This window comes from Moschus berezovskii, chromosome 2 (assembly GCF_049115385.1).
Source record: "Moschus berezovskii isolate FMDL1 chromosome 2, NW_MosBer_1.0, whole genome shotgun sequence".
NCBI lineage: Eukaryota > Metazoa > Chordata > Mammalia > Artiodactyla > Moschidae > Moschus > Moschus berezovskii.
This window is the reverse complement of record NC_142461.1, coordinates 124,990,158-125,011,441: the sequence shown is the minus strand read 5'-3', so window position 1 is coordinate 125,011,441 and position 21,284 is coordinate 124,990,158. Positions and strand designations below refer to the sequence as shown.

Here is a 21,284-nt window from a genome sequence, read left to right as displayed (position 1 = left end):
TGACTTACACAGTGTCTATTGCTTTTGACCCGGATTTCACTTTGATGAAAAGTAAATATTCCCTATTCAGGGACAGAATAAGAAAATTGTTAAGTTTGTCAAACTCATCTTCAGGGATCCTGACTCTCTCTTTACATATCTTTCCCTTTCCCTTAGGAGTCTCCCTTGTCCTCTAGGGTTCCTGGTTCCCTCAGAGTCTGGCTACAGGGCTCCCTACTAATCTTGTGCTCATAGCCTTTATTCACCCTAAAGAATAAATAACACTTTGAAATATTTATAAATAAATAATTAAGTCACCTTAGCATTCAATGAGTTTAGCAGTGGAAGTTTAATATTCTAAATCAATTGTGCAGTACAAGATGCAAGTATAATATAAAATCTCCTACTTCATCTGTAGGAAGATCAACACTGCATACATTTGTCAAATGCCTAAGTCCCATATGAAAATTTTAGCATCCAGCATTTTATGAAATTTAGTTCGTGGAAAATAAATCATCACAAGCCTTTTTAAGGCCCAAATGATCATTTTCATGTCAAGGAATTTAAATGCTATAAATCTGCATCTTTTAAAATATCACCAACACTGCAACAAATAAGAGCAATTAGTCATCTTTGCATATGTCAATTAGGAATTTCCAATATTGCATTTCCCATGGAGCATATAAGTATCTTTATTTCTATTTTAATAGTAGTAATGTCATTTTATTTAACAAGCTATTAATGATATTATTCTTTTACGTTGTTCTCAAAATGTTAAAATAAAATTCATAATAGTCTTTCAATCAAGCCCTCATACAGGTTGTCTTATTTCTATGTGTAGTCCCAAAGTCTCCCTTTCATTCAGGTTTGAAGCACAAGCCTCATCTTAACTTATCCCAAGTCACCCCATGCTGCCTACAAATTAATGTTTCAGAAACAGAATTCCTGTTATGTCAATTCCATCTAGGAAATAGAAAGGGAAAGCCAATGCCCCAGTCCAGGTAAATCAAGTACTAATCCTTTTTCTTGTAATTTAACATCATCCAAGATATGCATCAGTTCAGTTCAGTTCAGTTGCTCAGTTGTGTCCGACTCTTTGCGACCCCATGAACTGCAGCATGCCAGGCCTTTCTGTCCATCACCGACTCCCGGAGTCCACCCAAACCCATGGCCATCGAGTCAGTGATGCAATCCAAGCATCTCATCCTCTGTTGTCCCCTTCTCCTCCTGCCCTCAATCTTTCCCAGCATCAGGGTCTTTTCCAATGAGTTAGCTCTTCGCGTCAGGTGGCCAAAGTATTGGAGTTTCAGCTTCAACATCAGTCCTTCCAATGAACACCCTGGACTGATCTCCTTTAGGATGGACTGGTTGGATCTCCTTGGGTCCAAGGGACTCTCAAGAGTCTTCTCCAGCACCACAGTTCAAAAGCATCAATTCTTCGGCACTCAGCTTTCTTTATAGTCCAACTCTCACACCCATACATGACCACTGGAAAAACCATAGCCTTGACTCAGATGGACCTTTGTTGGCAAAGTAATGTCTCTGCTTTTGAATATGCTGTCTAGTTTGGTCATAACTTTCCTTCCAAGGAGTAAGTGTCTTTTAATTTCATGGCTGCAATCACCATCTGCCATAATTTTGGAGCCCAGAAAAATAGAGTCAGCCTCTGTTTCCACTGTTTCCCCATCTATTTGCCATGAAGTGATGGGACTGGAAGCCATGATCCATGATCTTAGTTTTCTGAATGTTGAGCTTTAAGCCAACTTTTCACTCTCCTCTTTCACTTTCATCAAGAGGCTCTTTAGTTCTTCTTAATTTTCTGCCATAAGGGTGGTGTCGTCTGCATATCTGTGGTTATTGATATTTCTCCCGGCAATCTTGATTCCAGCTTGTGCTTCTTCCAGCCCAACGTTTCTCATGATGTACTCTGCATAGAAGTTAAATAAGCAGGGTGACAGTATACAACCTTGACGTACTCCTTTTCCTATTTGGAACCAGTCTGTTGTTCCATGTTCAGTTCTAACTGTTGCTTCTTGACCTGCATATGCATCACACACTATCATTTCAGCTCAGTTCAGTCGCTCAGTCATGACCAACTCTTTGCAACCCGATGAATCACAGCACACCAGGCCTCCCTGTCCATCACCAACTAACAGAGTTCACTTAAACTAGGTCCATCGAGTCGGTGATGTCATCCAGTCATCTCATTCTCTGTCGTCCCCTTCTCCTCCTGCCCCCAATCCCTCCCAGCATCAGAGTCTTTTCCAGTGAGTCAACACTTCGCATGAAGTGGCCAAAGTATTGGAGTTTCAGCTTTAGCATCAGTCCTTCCAATGAACAACCAGGACTGATCTCCTTTAGAATGGACTAGTTGGATCTCCTTGTAGTCCAAAGGACTCTCAAGAGTCTTCTCCAGCACCATAGTTCAAAAGCATCAATTCTTCGGCAATTAACTTTCTTCACGATCCAACTCTCACATCCATACATGACCACTGGAAAAACTAGCCTTGACTAGATGGACCTTTGTTGGCAAAGTAATGTCTCTGCTTTCACACACTAGTAAAATCATGCTCAAAATTCTCCAAGCCAGGCTTCAGCAATACATGAACCGTGAAATTTGAGATGTTCAAGCTGGTTTTAGAAAAGGCAGAGGAACCAGAGATCAAATTGCCAACATCCGCTGGATCATGGAAAAAGCAAGAGAATTCCAGAAAAACATCTATTTCTGCTTTATTGACTATGCCAAAGCCTTTATGCGGATCACAATAAATTGTGGAAAATTCTGAAAGAGATGGGAATACCAGACCACCTGACCTGCCTCTTGAGAAACCTATATGCAGGTCAGGAAGCAACAGTTAAAACTGGACATGGAACAACAGACTGGTTCCAAATAGGAAAAGGAGTACGACAAGGCTGTATATTGTCACCCTGATTATTTAACTTTTATGCAGAGTACATCATGAGGAACATTGGGCTGGAAGAAGCACAAGCTGGAATCAAGATTGCCAGGAGAAATATCAATCACCTCAGATATGCAGATGACACCACCTTTATGGCAGAAAGTGAAGAGAAACTAAAAAGCCTCTTGATGAAAGTGAAAAAGGAAAGTGAAAAGTTGGCTTAAAGCTCAACAATCAGTAAACTAGATCATGGCATCTGGTCCCATCACTTCATGGGAAATAGATGGGGAAACAGTGGAAACAGTGTCAGGCTTTATTTCTGGGGCTCCAAAATCACTGCAGATGCTGATTGCAGCCATGAAATTAAAAGATGCTTACTCCTTGGAAGGAAAGTTATGACCAACCTAGATAGCTTATTAGAAAGCAGAGACATCACACACCATAAATACCTCTAATTTGCAGGTGCTTTTGCTATTATGAATTATGATTTTTGTTGTTGTTGTTCAGTTGCTAAGTCATGTCCAACCCTTTGTGACCCCATGGACTACAGCACCCAGGTTCCTCTGCCCTCCAGTATCTTAATGAAGTTTGCTTAAACTCATGTCCATTGAGTCAGTGATGCTATCTTACCATCTCTGATATTTGTTAGTTAGTATTTACTGACTAATGACTATATATTAGGTAGTATCCTTAAACTCATGTAAATTATCTTAGATAACATCAGGATAATTCTATTAGATAGATGAAGTTTGCTGGGAGTGGTCACAGAAATTCTTTCTCTGTTTTCTGTAAGTTGTGACATAGTGAAACATTCCTGTCTGTAGCTACTTGGCCTACTAATTCTTTGGTGACTGTTTCTAGATCTTCCCAAGCAATTCTGATTTTGAACTTTCTGCCCCTCGTAATCAGAGGCATGGTTTAAAGGAATTGCACCTGAAAATATCATCAGTAAAAACTTTAAAGCCACACACTGACATAATGTAAAGATCGTGATGAAAAGATGTTAGAGAAAGCAGACAAAGGAAACTGAAGTTCTCAGATAGGTGTTGCCTTATAACATGGGCTCTGTCCACTCCCTTTTGTCCCCTGATCTTAGGACCAGATCATATGTCCTAATAGTGGTCTTATGGGGCTTCCTGGTGGCTCAGATGATAAAGAATCCACCTGCAATGTCAGAGACCCAGGTTCTATCCTTGGGTTGGGAAAATCCCCTGGAGGATGACATGGCAACCCACCTCAGTGTTCTTGACTGGAGAGTTCCATCTGTCCTTTCCCCTCTTCGAGAGGATACTCTTGAAGTATCCTCTCTCTTCTTTCAAATCTCCTTGAATGCAAAGAGCCAATGTTTGATAAAGCTTATCATAATTAAGGGCTTCCCTGGCACTAGTGGTAAAGTATCCACCTGCCAATGCAGGAGACACAAGAAATGCAGGTTCTGTCCCTGAGTTGGGAAGATGCCCTGGAGGAGGACATGGCAACCCACTCTAGTATTCTTGCCTGGAAAATATCAAGGCCAGAGGAGCTTGGCAGGCTACAGTCCATGGGGTCACAAAGAGTCTGACATGACTAAGCAACTGAGCATTCAGTCACGCTATCATAGTAAAGAAGTTTTGTTCATAGTAGCCACCTTTAAATCTATTATCTCTTGTGATATTTAGTCCAACAAAAATGGAATTCTTCAATATTTGTGCTCAATTAATCTACAATTGATAAGATCAAATAGTAAAAAAATCATTGATATTTCAATTTTCTCTGATAAGACTACATTAAAATAAGATTTATGCAAACAGTAGCTCAGTTGATAAAGAATCTGCCTGCAATATAGGAGACCTGGGTTTGATCCCTGGGTTTGGAAGATCCCCTGGAGAAGGGAAAGGCTACCCACCCAGTATTCTGGCCTGGAGAATTCCATAGACTGTATAGTCCTTGGGGTCGCAAAGAGTCAGACACGACTGAGTGATTTTTGCTGCTGCTGCTAAGTCGCTTCAGTCGTGTCCAACTCTGTGCGACCCCATAGATGGCAGCCAACCAGGCTCCGCCATTCCTGGGATTCTCCAGGCAAGAACACTGGAGTGGGTTGCCATTTCCTTCTCCAATGTGTGAAAGTGAAAAGTGAAAGTGAAGTCGCTCAGTCGTGTCCGACTAGTAGCGACCCCATGGACTGCAGCCCACCAGGCTCCTCTGTCCATGTGATTTTCTAGGCAAGAGTACTGGAGTGGCTTGCCATTGCCTTCTCCGGAGTGATTTTTACTCACATGCAAACAGAATGTGAGAATATTGAATATGTTCCTCATTACTTGCTGTGGGAGTTTCAATAAAACTTGGCTTATAGGTAGAAAGATCTTTCAAAATGCTCATACACTTTTTTTTTTAAGTGTTTAATTTTATTTATTTGACTGTACTGGGTCTTAGTTGCAGCATATGACTTCTTAGATACAGTATTGGGATCCAGTTCCCTGAGCAGGAATCAAACACAGGCCCTCTGCCTTGGGAGTGTGGTGCCTTAGCCACTAGACCACCAAGCTGTTGCTGCTTATTCGCTTTCAGTTCAGTTCAGTTCAGTTGCTCAGTCGTGTCGTGACCCCATGAATCACAGCACGCCAGGCCGCCCTGTCCATCACCAACTCCCGGAGTTCACTCAAACTCATGTCCATCGAGTCGGTGATGCCATCCAGCCATCTCATTCTCTGTCGTCCCCGTCTCCTCCCACCCCCAATCCCTCCCAGCATCAGAGTCTTTTCCAGTGAGTCAACTCATCCCATGAGGTGGCCAAAGTATTGGGGTTTCAGCTTTAGCATCAGTCATGCCCTACTCTGTGCGACCCTATGGACTGCAACCTGCCAGGCTCCTCTGTCCATGGGATTCTCTAGGCAAGAGTACTAGAGTGGGTTTCCATGCCCCACTCCAGGGGATCTTCCTGACCCAGGGATCGAACCTGGGTCTTGCATATTACAGGCGGATTCTTTACTGCTGAGCCAAGGAGGTCCCTTGTAAGTTTAAATCCAATCATGAATTATTGATACTGAAGATCTGCTGATGTTATTTGGCATTGGGGAAAAAAGCAGAAAATTCATGAGCTAGATTATCAAATGTCAAATAACATACCAAGGTAATTAGTTTATGGTGACTTTAGAAAATTCCGAAGAACAAAGGTTTATATCTCTAGAATACCAATGCAGAGTCTCCAGGTGCTGAAAATGTTCATGTTATTTTACTTCTGCAATGTGTGCCTTATACAACACAACCCCAAAAGGAGACCAACTCAGTAAAGTTATGTGAAGTTGAATAACAGCTTTTGGTTTTATAATAAATACACAAAGTCAATTAAGAAATAAAATATGCAACTTTTTAAGGCTTTTTATCTAAGCTGTTATTATCTTAGTTTCTCCACACTGAGTCTGTACTAAAGGGCTTTTCTTTCTGTAGGGAGATAAAGAAGCTGAATTAGGGCTTCCATTTTCCCCGCTTTGCGATCGGAAGTCAACGATGGTGGCCCAGTCCCAAATAGGTAATACTGAGAATTGATGGTCATGGAGAGCAAGTGTGTGCCTGTTAGTTTTCAAATGGATACACAATGTTGTTCACTCATGAAAATCTACTCCATATGCATGATAAATTTAATCGTTAGACTGATCTATATGGAGGTGAATGGTAGGAATTTTGAAACTTTCTCACAAAATGAATCAACAGTAAATAATTGTTATTCTCTTTGTAATCCTTTTATAAAATACAGAGCTTTCTTCTCTTTCTGTGCAAGAGACAGCATTTTGTTGTTGTTTTGTTGCTGATTATTTTATGTAATTTAATTCTTTATATATGGAATAATCCAAAGAAAATATTAATGTATCCGTTCTGTTGTCACTAAATTAGAATAATATGCCTAATGTACTAGCTCATCTTCTTTTGTGAAAAAATTCTTAGGATATGAATATGTTAGGGAAACCAACAACAGGAAATTTGTAAAATGATATTGCTCCCAACCTTATTTATTCTTTTCATTTTTGTTTATGTTGGCAACTTCAAATCCAGCCCATGATTAAAACATATTATTGTTATTGTTAATATATTAAAATGGTATTCCCTGGGCCAGCATCTTCATGTCTGGCATATATGACCAATAAATGAAAGAATCACCGCCATACCTCTGTAGTTGGTCCTGCACCACCTCCTCCAAAGTGGTGATCACCTGTCAGAAAGCTTCTTGCTCTCACCTTTCCCCCTTCCTACCCATGTTCCAATAACTGTTTTCCTAGCTGTCATAACACAGGTGCCTCTCATCATTTACAAGGTATGAATATGGCAGGTTAAGGGCCTCTGTGGGCAGACTGAGAAAAATTAAGTTTCTGAGGCTTGTTGCTGTACTGTAATTGCTGCCATGTTAGTAAAGTTGACTCATTTGACAGTCTCTAGATCCCAAGCATTTAAAACCATAGACAAAACTTGAAAGAACACCCTGGTGGTCAGTTAACATTGACTTAACTAGAAGTCATCAATTAAAACACAAAACTACTGAAGTTTTTTGAATTAAAAATGTACCTTAATATATACTATGGTGAATCCAATTATTTGAAATGGGAATTACTTTATCCAAGTTTCAGATGAATAGGATATTTTTTAAATGTAGATATTTCCCAGGACACTGTCATTTAAAAAGCATACCTACAGTGTTCTCTTATATTCAGATGATGGTCTGTTGCTCCCAGTTTTGTTTAAGGCAACAAACATTTGATTTCCAGCACCGCACTTCTCCTGGGCCCTTGGGTGTTGAATGGACACAGAGCTTGTCTTCTTCTCCACCTAAACACAGATAGTAAATGCTCCCTAGAGGACCATGCCCCATTCTCTGTGTGTGTCATTTTCTAGTTTGATGTATACTTTAAATGTAAAAGTCTTTATTCAGTCCTGACAACTCAAAGTGGTGGGATTAATGCTGTCTCCCAGAGATGTTACTGTTCTCTGACAGGTTTCACAGAGTACACCCACACTCTGTGAACTAACATTTTATATCGTGAGAATAATAAACAGCTATTTGAAATATTACCTCACTCGCAGAAAGCTCTGACTGATGAGAAGAAAAAAAAGTGGTTGCCTTCCTGTGGCTTGAAAAAACAGTTCAAATGTTTAGTTTCTTTGGAGCTTGGTTATTATTTCTTGTTAGTCAATAACAAAATTCAACAAACAAGTGAAGATTTTTTAGAAAGGAGAGTGATCCCTTTCATTAACAGCGAGAAACAAATTGGTTAGTTTGAAGTTCTTGTTAACAATAATATGAGGCTGAATATCAACAGGAAACTCAATACACTTGAGTTAGCAAGTTTAAATTGTATCCCATTTTCACTGCTTGAGAGATGATTTTTTAGAGCAGTTAAACTCTCCTAAAGATTGTGTTACTGGATTACAATTAATTGCAAGGGGTAAACTAAGCCAACATTGTAGTTGAAAATTTCTATCAGGAGCGTCAGAATCTGAATTATTACTAATTTAGAATTTAGGAAATTATAACACTTGACTTTATTGATATTTATTTATGTTTTTGCTTTTGTAGGTTTCATTGATTTCATAGTGGAACCAACATTTTCTCTTCTGACAGACTCAACAGAGAAAATTATTATTCCTCTTATAGAGGAAGACTCAAAAACCAAAACTCCTTCCTATGGAGCAAGCAGGTTTGATTGTTTTCTTTTTGTGTGTCTCTTCTCTTTTACTTAAAATTATCTTTATTATTCCTTACATTAAGCAGGAAATTCTTAGAAGAATTACTAGGTAGTATTGCCACCTAATGGCTCTAAAATATATTGCATCTGCCTTTGGAATTAGGAACTTGATGTCTACTAGAAATAATATCCAAGTTTAATACTAAGGAGTATTATAGAATCGTATTCAGTACTCAGGAGAATAAATATTATTTGAATTTTTATTGAAATGTATGAATTATATCCTGGATATATTAACATATCCACTCGTGGTAGGCAGTTGGGAGAGGGGAATTGTGTTGTGTTGCTAACAAACAAATCAATCACAGCCCACTTGTATATCGAGAAAGATGCCTACTTCAAAGTTAGCCTTTTAGATGACATGAATACAATGGATCTGGATAATGTGTAATAGTAAAGTCTATTTACATACAATTTAAAGCGTTTCAATCTAGATTTTTTTATTGAAAAATTGTTAAAGGATATTATTTAAAACATCCAGTTGCAGAAAAATGATGCTAAATTCTTGCCCATATGAACACATAGCTGTTCCTAATAACATACCAACAGGGCCCTTAAGTGTTGCCCTAGTGAAGAAACAGAGGGGCTGTTCTACCTGAGAAAGATCCAGGTTACCTGGCGATCAAATGACGGAAGGAGGGACAGCAACGGTTATCTGACTTTGAGCTCCAGAATGCTGGTGTCTCTTTCGTGATGTTCACCAGTGGACTCACCACTAAGTCAGCTTGTCTCAAGATTCTGCTCCTCTACTTCAGCCTCACCCACCGTCGTCCCCACCCCATAACACATGCTAGGGGATTGTGACCTGCTGCTCTGGCCCTGTCCATGAGGGGAGGAAGGTGCGCGGTGAGCAGCACTGGGCCTGAGCTGCTGCCTTCCTGCTTCTCCAGCTGGTTTTGTAAAGTGTTTCAGGCTTTGCTTCCTCATCCCATATTCTGCCCTTGGCATTTTCTGGTTTCTTTGGTGGTTACTATTAGCTCAATAACCTGTGTGTTATCTCACGTTGCTGATTCCTTTAGACGATCAAATATGAAAGGCACCGCAAACGATGGAACCTACTCCCCTGACTACTCCCTTGCCAGTGTGGACCTGAAGAGCTTCAAGAACAACCTGGTGGACATCATCCAGCAGAACAAAGAGAGGTGGAAAGAGTTAGCCGCTCAAGGTACGGTTGCTTATGAGGCCTTCCTGCCGTCCCTCTCTGCCCTAATGCCTCCTCTGAGATGTTGGGTTGTTTTTCTCCCTAGATTTCCTCTTTTACAAAATATGCAAGCTCTTAGAAGTATTTATAATTTGGCTATTCATAAGAAAATTGACTCTTCATAAGACTTTGACTATTCATAAGAAAACTGGTTTGTCTGTTAAATAAAGAGAAATTCTGCTCTGTTTGTGCCTTGTAGGCTGTAGAGGTATTGATGTGGGTGACAGTAAAGTGGATGTGAAGGAAGGATGGGACAATAACGGTGACAAAGTTTCACATGGCACAGTATCCTCCCGTTCATTTCCAGAGGTGCTTTCGATCCTGTGTTTCAGGCTTTCCAGAGAGATTTTGTGTTGCACAGGAAAGCAAGACTTTGTGTCAGAGATTTGAGGTTTTGTTTTGTTTCCAGTTTTACTAAGTTATTTCTTTGGCTGACGGTTTCACTCATGAGTTTGAAAGATCATTTGTAATCTGCTACTGAAGAAATATGTCCCTGGCATATTACAGGTGCTTTAAAGTTATTTATTGAATGTGTTTTTGAATGAAAGAGTGAATTAATAAACTTTGCTTTGAATCTATTTATTCAGAAAGGAAAACAAATGAACATATTTTCAGAAATAGAAAGAAGACAGGAGGGAAACAAGATTTCTTAAATGCCTCCTATATACAAAGCATTTTACATATATTATCCTATTTCCTTTTATAACTGTCCTTTGAAATGGAAAATATTACCCTCATTTTACAGTCTGGAAATGGAAGATCATACAGCTTCTAAGCACTAGAGTCAAAACTGATTCTTTACCCAAGGTTTTTCCCACTGCATGCTATTTATTATACTGTCCTGTATCTTTCAGAAAGTATGAAAAAATTGAGTTGAAATATTTATATTCAGCAAATCCAAGAATCCAACTGACCAAAATGCACTCTTCTCTAAGAAAGTTTTAACTAAAATAAACAACAGTGAACCCCAAACATCAATCCATCACATAGAACCTATTTGTTATAAAGGAAGCTCTGTGTCAGAATTGGATTAAATACTACAATTGCTCTCTTTCTAATAAACTTTATTGTGTTGCACACAGTGGTAAACTTTAGATTTGCATAAAGTTCTCAACTTACATTTCTGAAATTGTGTGATAATAACTCAGTACTGCAGGTATAAAATGTAGAACCAAGATTTGAACATAGGAAGTCTGGCTTTAAGCAAATTAAAATCATGGAGCATTTTAGTAATATAATTTCCAAGGTTACTTATGTAGAGCATTCATTGTTTGAATGAAGAAACTTACCTTGAATTTTATTTATAAAAGTACATACTTGGTTTCTATTTCCAATGCAATGGTAAACTGCTGCTGCTGCTGCTAAGTCACTTCAGTGGTGTCCGACTCTGTGTGACCCCATAGACAGCAGCCCACCAGGCTTCCCCATTCCTGGGATTCTCCAGGCAAGAACACTGGAGTGGGTTGCCATTTCCTTCAATGCATTAAAGTGAAAAGCAAAAGTGAAGTCTCTCAGTTGTGTCCAACCCTCAGCGACCCCATGGACTGCAGCCTTCCAGGCTCCTCTGTCCATGGATTTTCCAGGCAAGAGTACTGGAGTGGGGTGCCATTGCCTTCTCCGAATGTTAAACTAGATAAACTTAAAGAAATTTTTGCAAAAAAACAACTAGCAACGCTGGATGAAATATTGCTGAAAAGAAATTGGCACCCGTAGTGAAAGTGAAAGTGTTAGTCATATCTGACTCTGCGAGCGCATGGACTGTAGCCCACCAGGCTTCTCTGTCCGTGGAATTCTCCAGGGAAGAATACTGGAGTGGGTGGCCGTTTCTTTCTCCAAGGGATCTTCCTGACTCAGGGATTGAACCCAGGTCTCCAACACTACAGGCAGATGCCTTACTATCTGAGCCACCAGGGAAGCCCTGGCACCCATAGGACCTGTTCAAATAAAGATAAAACAGAAATTCAGAGAAATAAAGAAACTTTGGAGCCAAGATCTCTCCTGAGGGCATCTGTTTACTGAAGTCATGGGTTTGCAGATTGAATTTACTACAACATTGTGTTTATGCCAGAAGCAGAAATTTGACTTTACATTTAAAGATTCTATTACTGCACTCATCATATTAATGATAAAAGGAAAAAGATGTGAGACCTCGAGAGATGCAGAAAGAACATTCAAGAAAATTCAGTATCCATCACTTTTTAAATTCAGAGGAACATCCCTAATCTACTATTTTTGTTTTCCCACTTGTCTTGCCTTCATTTTTACTGCTTGAGGTTTCTTCTTTATCCCAATATCTTTCCTTTATGGTTTGAAATATTTGTACTCTATTCCTATTATTTTCATAATTAATTAGAAAATGTTAAATCTAATAATAATATAATAGTAATTAATAATCAATAGTAAATAACAGAAAAGTTAGCCAGTAAGTTTACCTTTCTACCGAACAACAGAAAAACCTTAAAAAAAATTTAACTGATATTTTATTTTTTAAAGTTTTAGAAATAGACTTTATATTTAGTAATTAAAATTTAAAACGTCTTAAAATTCAAGAGGACATCTTTTTAACATTTTTTTGAAAAATCAAGCTCGTGCAGGAAGACCCCACCAAGGTTCTTCCTCTGCCAGCCAGATATGTTCCTCAGATAACCATCGGAGAGCTATATCAGACCTTCCAGGTCTGTTTGATTGCTGGGATTTGTTTGTTTGTTTGTTAAATCCTGATGGTCTAGTAGTTACTCCAAACTTGGACCACAATCTGAAGCTTGCAAAGCTGTGGGGTTTCCACATTTATTCTAAACTAAATCCACCACTTTATATTGGAGAAACTTTTTTTTTTTTCCTGTCTTATCCCAATACAAATTGCGTCTACCTGTGGCAGCAAAGCTGGTTTCCATTCTCAAGCTGGTATTGGCGGGGGAGGTTGAGAGCAGCTCCAGGCAAGAAGATACAGGTTCCTGCCGTTTGTACCAGAATTTCCAGGAATTTTTCAAAAATAAATGCTTCTCAAAGTGCCGTGTTGCCTTGACTGATTTCCAATGTGATGGAATAATTGTTTTTGTTCATGTTTTCCAATGCTGTGCTGCTTTTCTGTGCAGAAGAAACCCTGGGCCTCTTTATAACACACCAACAGGAAGTCCTTTCTCTCCACATGGGTTTTGGGAAAATTAAATAAGTTGATTTATATAATTTTCTTACAGGTACCTGAAATAGTAGCCATTATATGAATTGGCTTTCATTATTGTAATTATTACTTACTGTGATTCTGCTGTGTGTTCTAGGAATTAGTACAGTAAAAAAACAAACAAAGCAAAAAAAAACTAGAGACACTTACCTTCATGAAATAATTCAAGTTAGGAGCAAGATTACAATTTTAAATAAGGTTCTTAGGAAAGATTTTCCTGAGAAGGTAATCATGTAAATAAATGCATGAAGGAGGTTAGAAAGACCTGTGAGGAGGTCTGGTGAGAGGGGCTGGGGAATAAGTTTTCAGACAGAGGCAATGACCAGCGCTGGGTGGTGGAGCCTGGCTGACATGCGAGAAATAACAGGAGGCAAATGAAACGGGGAAATTAGGCAAGTGGGAATAATGCAGGCAATGTGATAGATGGGTAACGTGGCGCTGCGTCATTGGTTAGGGTCCAAGAGAGAAAGGAAACCTAATATAGTTTGAAAAAGAAAACTAAAATGATGTGAACTGAAATTTTGAAAGGATTGCTCTGACTAAGGAACGGAAACTATTATGTTTGTTAGGTAAAAATGAGAGTGGTGAGAAGAAGACAAGAAGCCTTCTTTGTTCAGGACCCAGAGCAAAGATGTGGGCTCGTTACAGGGGATGGTGGTGGAGGGACAGTGTCTAAACTGTGGACTCATGATCCAGTAGGCATGAGTGGGAAGGGACAGCACAGAGATTGGATTCTGGATGTATTCTGAAAGTAGAGCTGGTAGAATTTGTTAATAGATTAGATGCGCCATATGAAATCCAGAGAAGAGTTGAGAATAATGCCAGTTTTCAGTTTTCTTAAATGTTAACTATGTATGAGTAACTTTCTATAATCATTTTGCAGAACACTTTGGCATTCTCCAGCAAAGCTGAGGATGCAGTGCTATATTTCCCCCAAATCTCACTTATATGTTTTTACCTTAGAGAGACTTTGCTCTCGTGCATCAGAAGACATAAAACGTTCATTGCAGCATTGTTCATGAGTGCAAAAAACCTAGAAACAGTGGCAAAATGGATTCATAAACTGTGATTCTTATTCATGCTCATACAGCTGTTAATATAAACCTTCATTGTGAATATTAACAGGGATGAAAGACAAATAACAGTAAGCAAAATATGCAAGCTGCTGTGTAATATAGCAAGACACAATTTATAGAAAGTTTAAAAAATAAAAACTGAATAATAGGTTTTAGACTACACACTAAAGAATGATAGGGGGAAACATTCATCATTGTTCGAGGGAAAGGATGGAGAATTTATTTAGGAGTTAGTAATATTTTGTTACTCAGCTAAGGGTTGAGTTCTAGACACACAGATGTTCATTTGGTGGTTATGGTTATGCCTAACATACATGCTTTATATATGTAATATAATCCATTTTATGAATAGAGTATTTCATAGTAAAAGATTTTTTAAATGTGATCTGCTACAAAAACACAGCAACCAATACAGTCATCTGTTTTGAAGTCAGTGTGTATCAGATACTGCCATTATAATTTCCCATTGCCATCATCTCTGGTCTGAAATATAATGAAGATGAAGGTTTCCACTGTGAAGAAAGCTGAGCGCCGAAGAATTGATGCTTTTGAACTGTGGTGCTGGAGAAGACTCTCGAGAGTCCCTTGGACTGCAAGGAGATCCAACCAGTCCATTCTAAAGGAGATCAATCCTGGGTGTTCATTGGAAGGACTGATGCTAAAGCTGAAACTCCAATACTTAGGCCACCTCATGCGATGAGTTGACTCACTGGAAAAGACTCTGATGCTGGGAGGGATTGGGGGCAGGAGGAGAAGGGGACGACAGAGAATGAGATGGCTGGATGGCCTCACCGACTCGATGGACGTGAGTTTGAGTTTACTTCGGGAGTTGGTGATGGACAGGGAGGCCTGGCGTGCTGTGATTCGCAAAGAGTCGGACACGACTGAGCGACTGAACTGAACTGAACTGAACTGAAGATGAAAACAAGCAGGTTATATGATGCTGAGAACTTTGAAATATTAATCAAACATCAAGGTTCTGAGCAAATATTTAATCATCGTTATGCTACCTCTGGACTTGCCTGGTGGCTCCGACAGTAAAAGCGTCTGCCTATAATGCGAGAGACCCAAGTTCGATCCCTGGGTCAGGAAGATCCCCCTTGAGAAGGAAATGGCAGCCCATTCCAGTACTCTTGCCTGGAAAATCCTATGGACGGATGGAGGAGACTGGTAGGCCACAGTCCATGGGGTTGCAAAGAGTCGGACACGACTGAGCGACTACACTTTCACTTTCATGTTACCTCTGAAACTATATTTCATAGTTATCTCAGAAATATCCCACTAATCCTAGAGCTGTGGATGGTATGGATAACTAGGTTCCATGGTAGGTAGCTCCTGGGTCATCAATAAAACACTTTTAAAAAGAATAATTTCATTCAGTAAGTCTTCAGTTCAGGATTTGAGAACATCTGTTAAAGAACATTGTATGAAAATTCATTCCTTTTTTAAACTTTAGATTTTTTATTTTGTATTGAGGTGTAGCTGATTAACAATGTGATAGTCTCAGGTGAAGAGTGAAGGAACTCAGTCATGCATATACATGTATTCATTTTCCCCCAAATACCTCTCCCACCCAGGCTGCGACTTAACATTGAGCAGAGTTCCATGTGCTAAACAGCAGATCCTTGTTACTCTTCCATTTTAAATATAGCAGTGTGTACATGTCCATCCCAAACTCTCTAACTATCCCTTCCCCCTGTCCTTTCCTCTGGCAACTGTAAGTTCATTCTCTAAGTCTGTGCATCTCTTTCTCTTTTGTAAGTGCATCTGCATTATTTATTTTTAGATTTCACATATAAGGGATGTTCTACAATATTTCTTCTTTTCTGACTTCACTCAGTATGACAGTCTCTACGTCCATCCATGTTGCTGCAGATGACATTATTTCATTCTTTTCAATGGTGAGCAGTAGTCCATTGTATACATGTACCACGTCCTCTTTAGCCATTCCTCTGTCAGGGAACATTTACGTTGCTCCCATGTCTTCGCTGTTGTCAACAGCACTGCAGTGAACATTGGGGTGCAGTACCCTTTTGGATCATGTTTTTCTCCAGATATATGCCCAGGAGTGGGATTGCAGAGTCATATTGGGCTTCCCTGGTGGCTCAGAGATTAAAGCGTCTGCCTCCAATGCGGGAGACCCGGGTTCGATCCCTGGGTCGGGAAGATCCCCTGGAGAAGGAAACGGTAACCCACTCCAGTATTCTTGCCTGGAGAATCCCATGGACGGAGACGCCTGGTAGGCTACAGTCCACGGGGTCGCATAGAGTCGGACACGACTGAGCAACGGAACGGATGGTAGCTCTATTTTTATATTTTCACACATTCCTTTTTAAAGACAGGGTATTTTCAAAAAGTAAAGCCCTTGAATGGCAAAGACAAAAACAAAAAAAATGCTTTCTTCCATCCCAAACTCATTTTGGTTAAAGATATCCATTTAGAGTGAGTAAATGCCTTCATTATCTATTCAGCCTTCCTTAGCATCTTAAGTCTTTTCCCAATCTCTACCTTCTTCTGTACTACTTAGGAGCAGACAGGAGAGTTTAAGAGAGTATGTGGCTGTCTTTCTACTGAGGCATGTGGAGGGAAATGGTGAAGAGAGTCACTTTTCTATTTCTACCTACGGATTTCATACAAATCACATAGCTTTTCTTACCCTCGATACATGTTATTATTGGGAAAATCATATCTTTCCTAATGAAGGAGCAGACATTCCCATAGATTCTGACCAGTCTCCATTTATGCCCCAGAGTTCTGAAAGTCTATAGTGCAGCATTGAGAACAAGGCATCAAGGAAATGGGAAAAAAGAGTACATTTGATGGCCAGTGGGTGAGAGATACTCCCAATTAAGCACCAAGAAAATCCTTTACAGAAAAGAAGTGTCTACTTTATAAAGTGTCACATAAGAGTAACTCATTTTCACTGGTGACCTGCCTTCCTGTGTCATGAACAATGCCTGTGTCTGAAGCTGAGATGGAGAAGTAGGTTAGATTTTGTTTAGAACAGCCCCAAGTGGCAAACACAAATATCGGTTCTCCCTCGAAGCAAAAGAGTTTCTTTTTTAAGTCACCTGAGAGTCTGGATTCTCTTTAGACATGAGAATTCCAAATTGACCTAGGTCCACAAAAACTGAAACCTTAAATGAATCCCAGATCTTCTCAAAGAGAATGTGTACTTGAGAAAAGCCAATTACATCCCAGGGTGAGGTCTGAGTGGTCAGTCTGGGGTGGGATGCACTATGTTTCTTTCTACACTGAGTATATTTTATGATTTATTTGATATTGATTCAAACCCCAAAATACTAGGCACAGAGAAGATTAAGAAGTGCAAAAGGAGGGAACGTGAGGACCGAGAGGCTACTGGAGCTGCACTGAGCGCAAATCACAGCTGTTAGAACCAGAAGGCAACCTAGAGCTAGCTTAAGGCAAGCGTGACATTCTAGAATATCTATTAAAAATGTCAAACATACCACTGCTTTCTAGTTTCTTTTTGTGACATATTCCCTACATAGTTTCTCTAGAGGCATAGAATGTGTTCAGTATAATATCATTCATCTGAAACTTCGGAAACCTACTTTGGCTTAGTAGTTCATATGCTCCACCAAAAAAAGGAAAATAATGGAGCTTTTATTAGGATCTCTTTGATATAAATTTGGGGGAATTGTCATCTTTATGATATTAAGTCATCCTATTCATATTTATCTTATCATTCTTATGTCTTCTTTCATGTTTATCATAAAACTTATTTTTCTTTGGTATTAATAACAATAGTAATGATGACAGAAAATACTTGTTAGTGATATTAGATGTTAGGTACCCTACTAAGCATGTAATATATTATATAATCACTTAATATTTATGATTAATAATACTACATTTAACATTCCTGAGTATAGTTTGTTGGACTTTCCATTATACTTTATATTTTTATTGCTCTGTGACTATTTCTTGCAGGTGTATAGAAATACAATTTGCCTTTGTATACTTTTCTTCTACAAATCCCTGGAGAAGGGCATGGCAACCCACTCCAGTTTTCTTGCCTGAAGAATCCCATCAACAGAAGAGTCCATAGAATCACAAAGAGTCAAATATGACTGAAGCGACTTAGCAGGCACACACAGGCACTTCTACCAGTGACAGTTTTTTCTTCTCCAAATGTATACCTTTGATTGTTTCTTTTGAGCCAACAACACTAGCAAGTTTATCTAGAATGATCTGAAATGGAAGTAATGATGGCATTCAGCTTGTCTCCGAATTTAAAGGGAAGATGTTTGATGTTTCGGCATAGTGTGATATACCTTAATTTCGTTAATCTGCTCTTTATGAGGTAAATTATATTCCTATCAATATTAAGAAAATAAATTTGAAATAAAACATTTAGTTTTAACAAATGTCTTTTCTATAGCTTTTTAAAATAATCACATGATTTTTCTTTTTAATTAGTTCACACAGTAAATTATATTAATAGATTTTCTAATGTTGAACTACCTGTGTTTCTTAGATAAACTCAACTGTTATGTATTACCTTTGTAAGATATATATATATATGTATATATATGTTACTTTGGTTTGCATTATAAAATTTATATTTGTGGATGAGATTAGCTGTTGTTATCCTTTCTCATACTGACCTTGTCTAGTTTTAGTACTGAGATTACAGTAGCCTTATAAATGAGTTGGAGTTTGAAAATTTTTGACTTTTAGGTGAAATTGGTAGAACTACCTTTAAAATACCATTAAACTCAGTGTTTTATTTGTGGGTTAGTTTTTATTTGCTGATTCAATTTCCTTAATGTTTACATAGAATTTTTTAAATTATTTAGTGTTCAGGGTTCTTAAAATTTTGTGAGATACAGCATATTGCAAAATAATATATAAAAACATATATGCAGTATTTATAAGTTAATAAGAAAGTATCAGTTCAGTTCAGTTCAGTCGCTCAGTCGTGTCTGACTCTTTGCGACCCCATGAATCACAGCACGCCAGGCCTCCCTGTCCATCACCAACTCCCAGAGTTCACTCAAACTCATGTCCATCGAGTCGGTGATGCCATGCAGCCATCTCATTCTCTGTCGTCCCTGTCTCCTCCCGCCCCCAAGACTCCCTCAGAGTCTTTTCCAATGAGTCAACTCATCGCAAGAGGTGGCCAAAGTTACGGAGTTTCAGCTTTAGCATCAGTCCTTCCAATGAACACCCAGGATTGATCTCCTTCAGAATGGACTGGTTGGATCTCCTTGCAGTCCAAGGGACTCTCAAGAGTCTTCTCCAGTACCACAGTTCAAAAACATCAATTCTTCGGCAATCAGCTTTCTTCACAGTCCAACTCTCACATCCATACATGACCACTGGAAAAACCATAGCCTTGAATAGACGGACCTTCGTTGGCAAAGTAATGTCTCTGCTTTTTAATATGTTATCTAGGTCGGTCATAACTTTCCTTCCAAGGAGTAAGCGTCTTTTTATTTCATGGCTGCAGTCAGCATCTGCAGTGATTTTGGAGCCCCAAAAAATAAAGTCTGATACTGTTTCCACTGTTTCCCCATCTATTTCCCATGAAGTGATAGGACCAGATGCCATGATCTTCGTTTTCTGAATGTTGAGCTTCAAGCCAACCTTTTCACTCTCCTCTTTCACTTTCATCAAGAGGCTTTTTAGTTCCTCTTCACTTTCTGCCATAAGGGTGGCGTCATCTGCGTATCTGAGGTTATTGATATTTCTCCCAGCAATCTTGATTCCAGTTTGTACTTCCTCCAGGCCAGCGTTTCTTATGATGTACTCTGCATTTAAGTTAAATAAGCAGGGTGACAGTATGCAACCTTGACGTACTCCTTTTCCTATTTGGAACCAGTCTGTTGTTCCATGTCCAGTATTTAATAGACAGTCATTATAGTGGCCTATAAGCAATAGTGGACTTCCCAGGTGGTGCTCGTGTAAAGAAACCACCTGCCAATGCATGAGACAAGAGACCCAGATTCGATCCCTGAGTGGGGAAGATCCCCTGGAGGAGGTCGTGGCAACCCTCTCCGGTATTCTTGCCTGGAGAATCCCATGAACAGAGGACCCTGGAAGGCTACAGTTGATAGAGTCACAAAGAGTCGGACACAATTGAAGTGACTTAGTATGCATGCACACACAAGAAATATATGCTAGCAAAATTTAACAACTAGCTCAAAAATGTATGTACACACATACACACATATGTAAATATATATGTTTTTTATTATTATACAAGTCTATTACTATAAAGAATGTGTAGCACATAATTTATAAGTGCTAATATACAATAGTCTTATAAATTCTGTATAGCTAATTGATTCTCTCAGAATACTTTCCCCAATTTTTGACAAACTCTTGTGTCTGTTGTCAACTTATGGTTGCAACTGACAAATGGGTTTCAGTCAGACTGATTTTTTATTTATGTCAAGAAGGAAGATGAATGTACATGTCTGAATTTAAAAAGCATGAAAGGCATATTCAACTTCACTTGTTCATCAGAGATGCAAATGACTTCTTTGTTGTTTAATTGAATAATAGCATTTGAATAGTGGGGGGAAATTCCCTCAATATTTTGTACTATTTATAATGTAGCAGTTATACACATGACACACTTTTAAATTCAGTCTTTATTTTTATCATTATCTCCACCATTTTAGACAGGAATAAAACAAGAAATGAAGCCCCAGTTTGGAAAGTTTGATGATATCCATAATGTGAATATTCCCACCGTGGCCTGTTTCAAGCTGTCTATATAATTTCTCTAAACATGGAGTTAAGAAATGGCAGAAATAATTAAGTTCATGATATAGATAATAGTAAAGTGTATCAAAATAATTATCACGTGATGGTTTCTAAGTACCACCTTTGTTTTGAATAAAATTTATTTAATTGTAAGTTTATATAATTTTACTTTTAAGAAGAAGTCGGTTTAACAAATAGCTTGTAAACTTTCTAAAATGTTACAGACAGGGTTTTGATGCAGTGTGCTACGGCCTATAAAGCTTTATATGATCTGCCTTCACCTTCATCTTGCTGATTCAGCTTCCACTTCTCTTCTCCCTTGCTTGCCTTACTCCAGCCACGCTCACCTCCACACTGTTCTTTTGTTTCCTTTCTTACATGTCAGATACCCTTCTGCTTTAAGAGCTTTCACCCGAATCTTTGTTAGCAATGTCCCTCCCTCATTCTCCCTCTCTGCTTTCAAGTCCAGCTTCAGTTGTCACCTTCTCAATGAAT

General features: G+C 38.9%; 1 protein-coding gene across 1 annotated transcript in view; it reads left to right on the top strand.

The window, feature by feature from the left end:
* Nucleotides 1-21,284, top strand: part of PDE1A (phosphodiesterase 1A) — a 307,778-nt gene that overhangs the window by 249,399 nt on the left and 37,095 nt on the right. Inside the window, exons 11-13 of the mRNA XM_055397831.2 lie at nucleotides 6,306-6,387; nucleotides 8,425-8,545; nucleotides 9,613-9,758. Of these exons, the coding sequence (XP_055253806.1) occupies nucleotides 6,306-6,387; nucleotides 8,425-8,545; nucleotides 9,613-9,758 (349 nt within the window). The remainder of the gene's footprint in view (nucleotides 1-6,305; nucleotides 6,388-8,424; nucleotides 8,546-9,612; nucleotides 9,759-21,284) is intronic.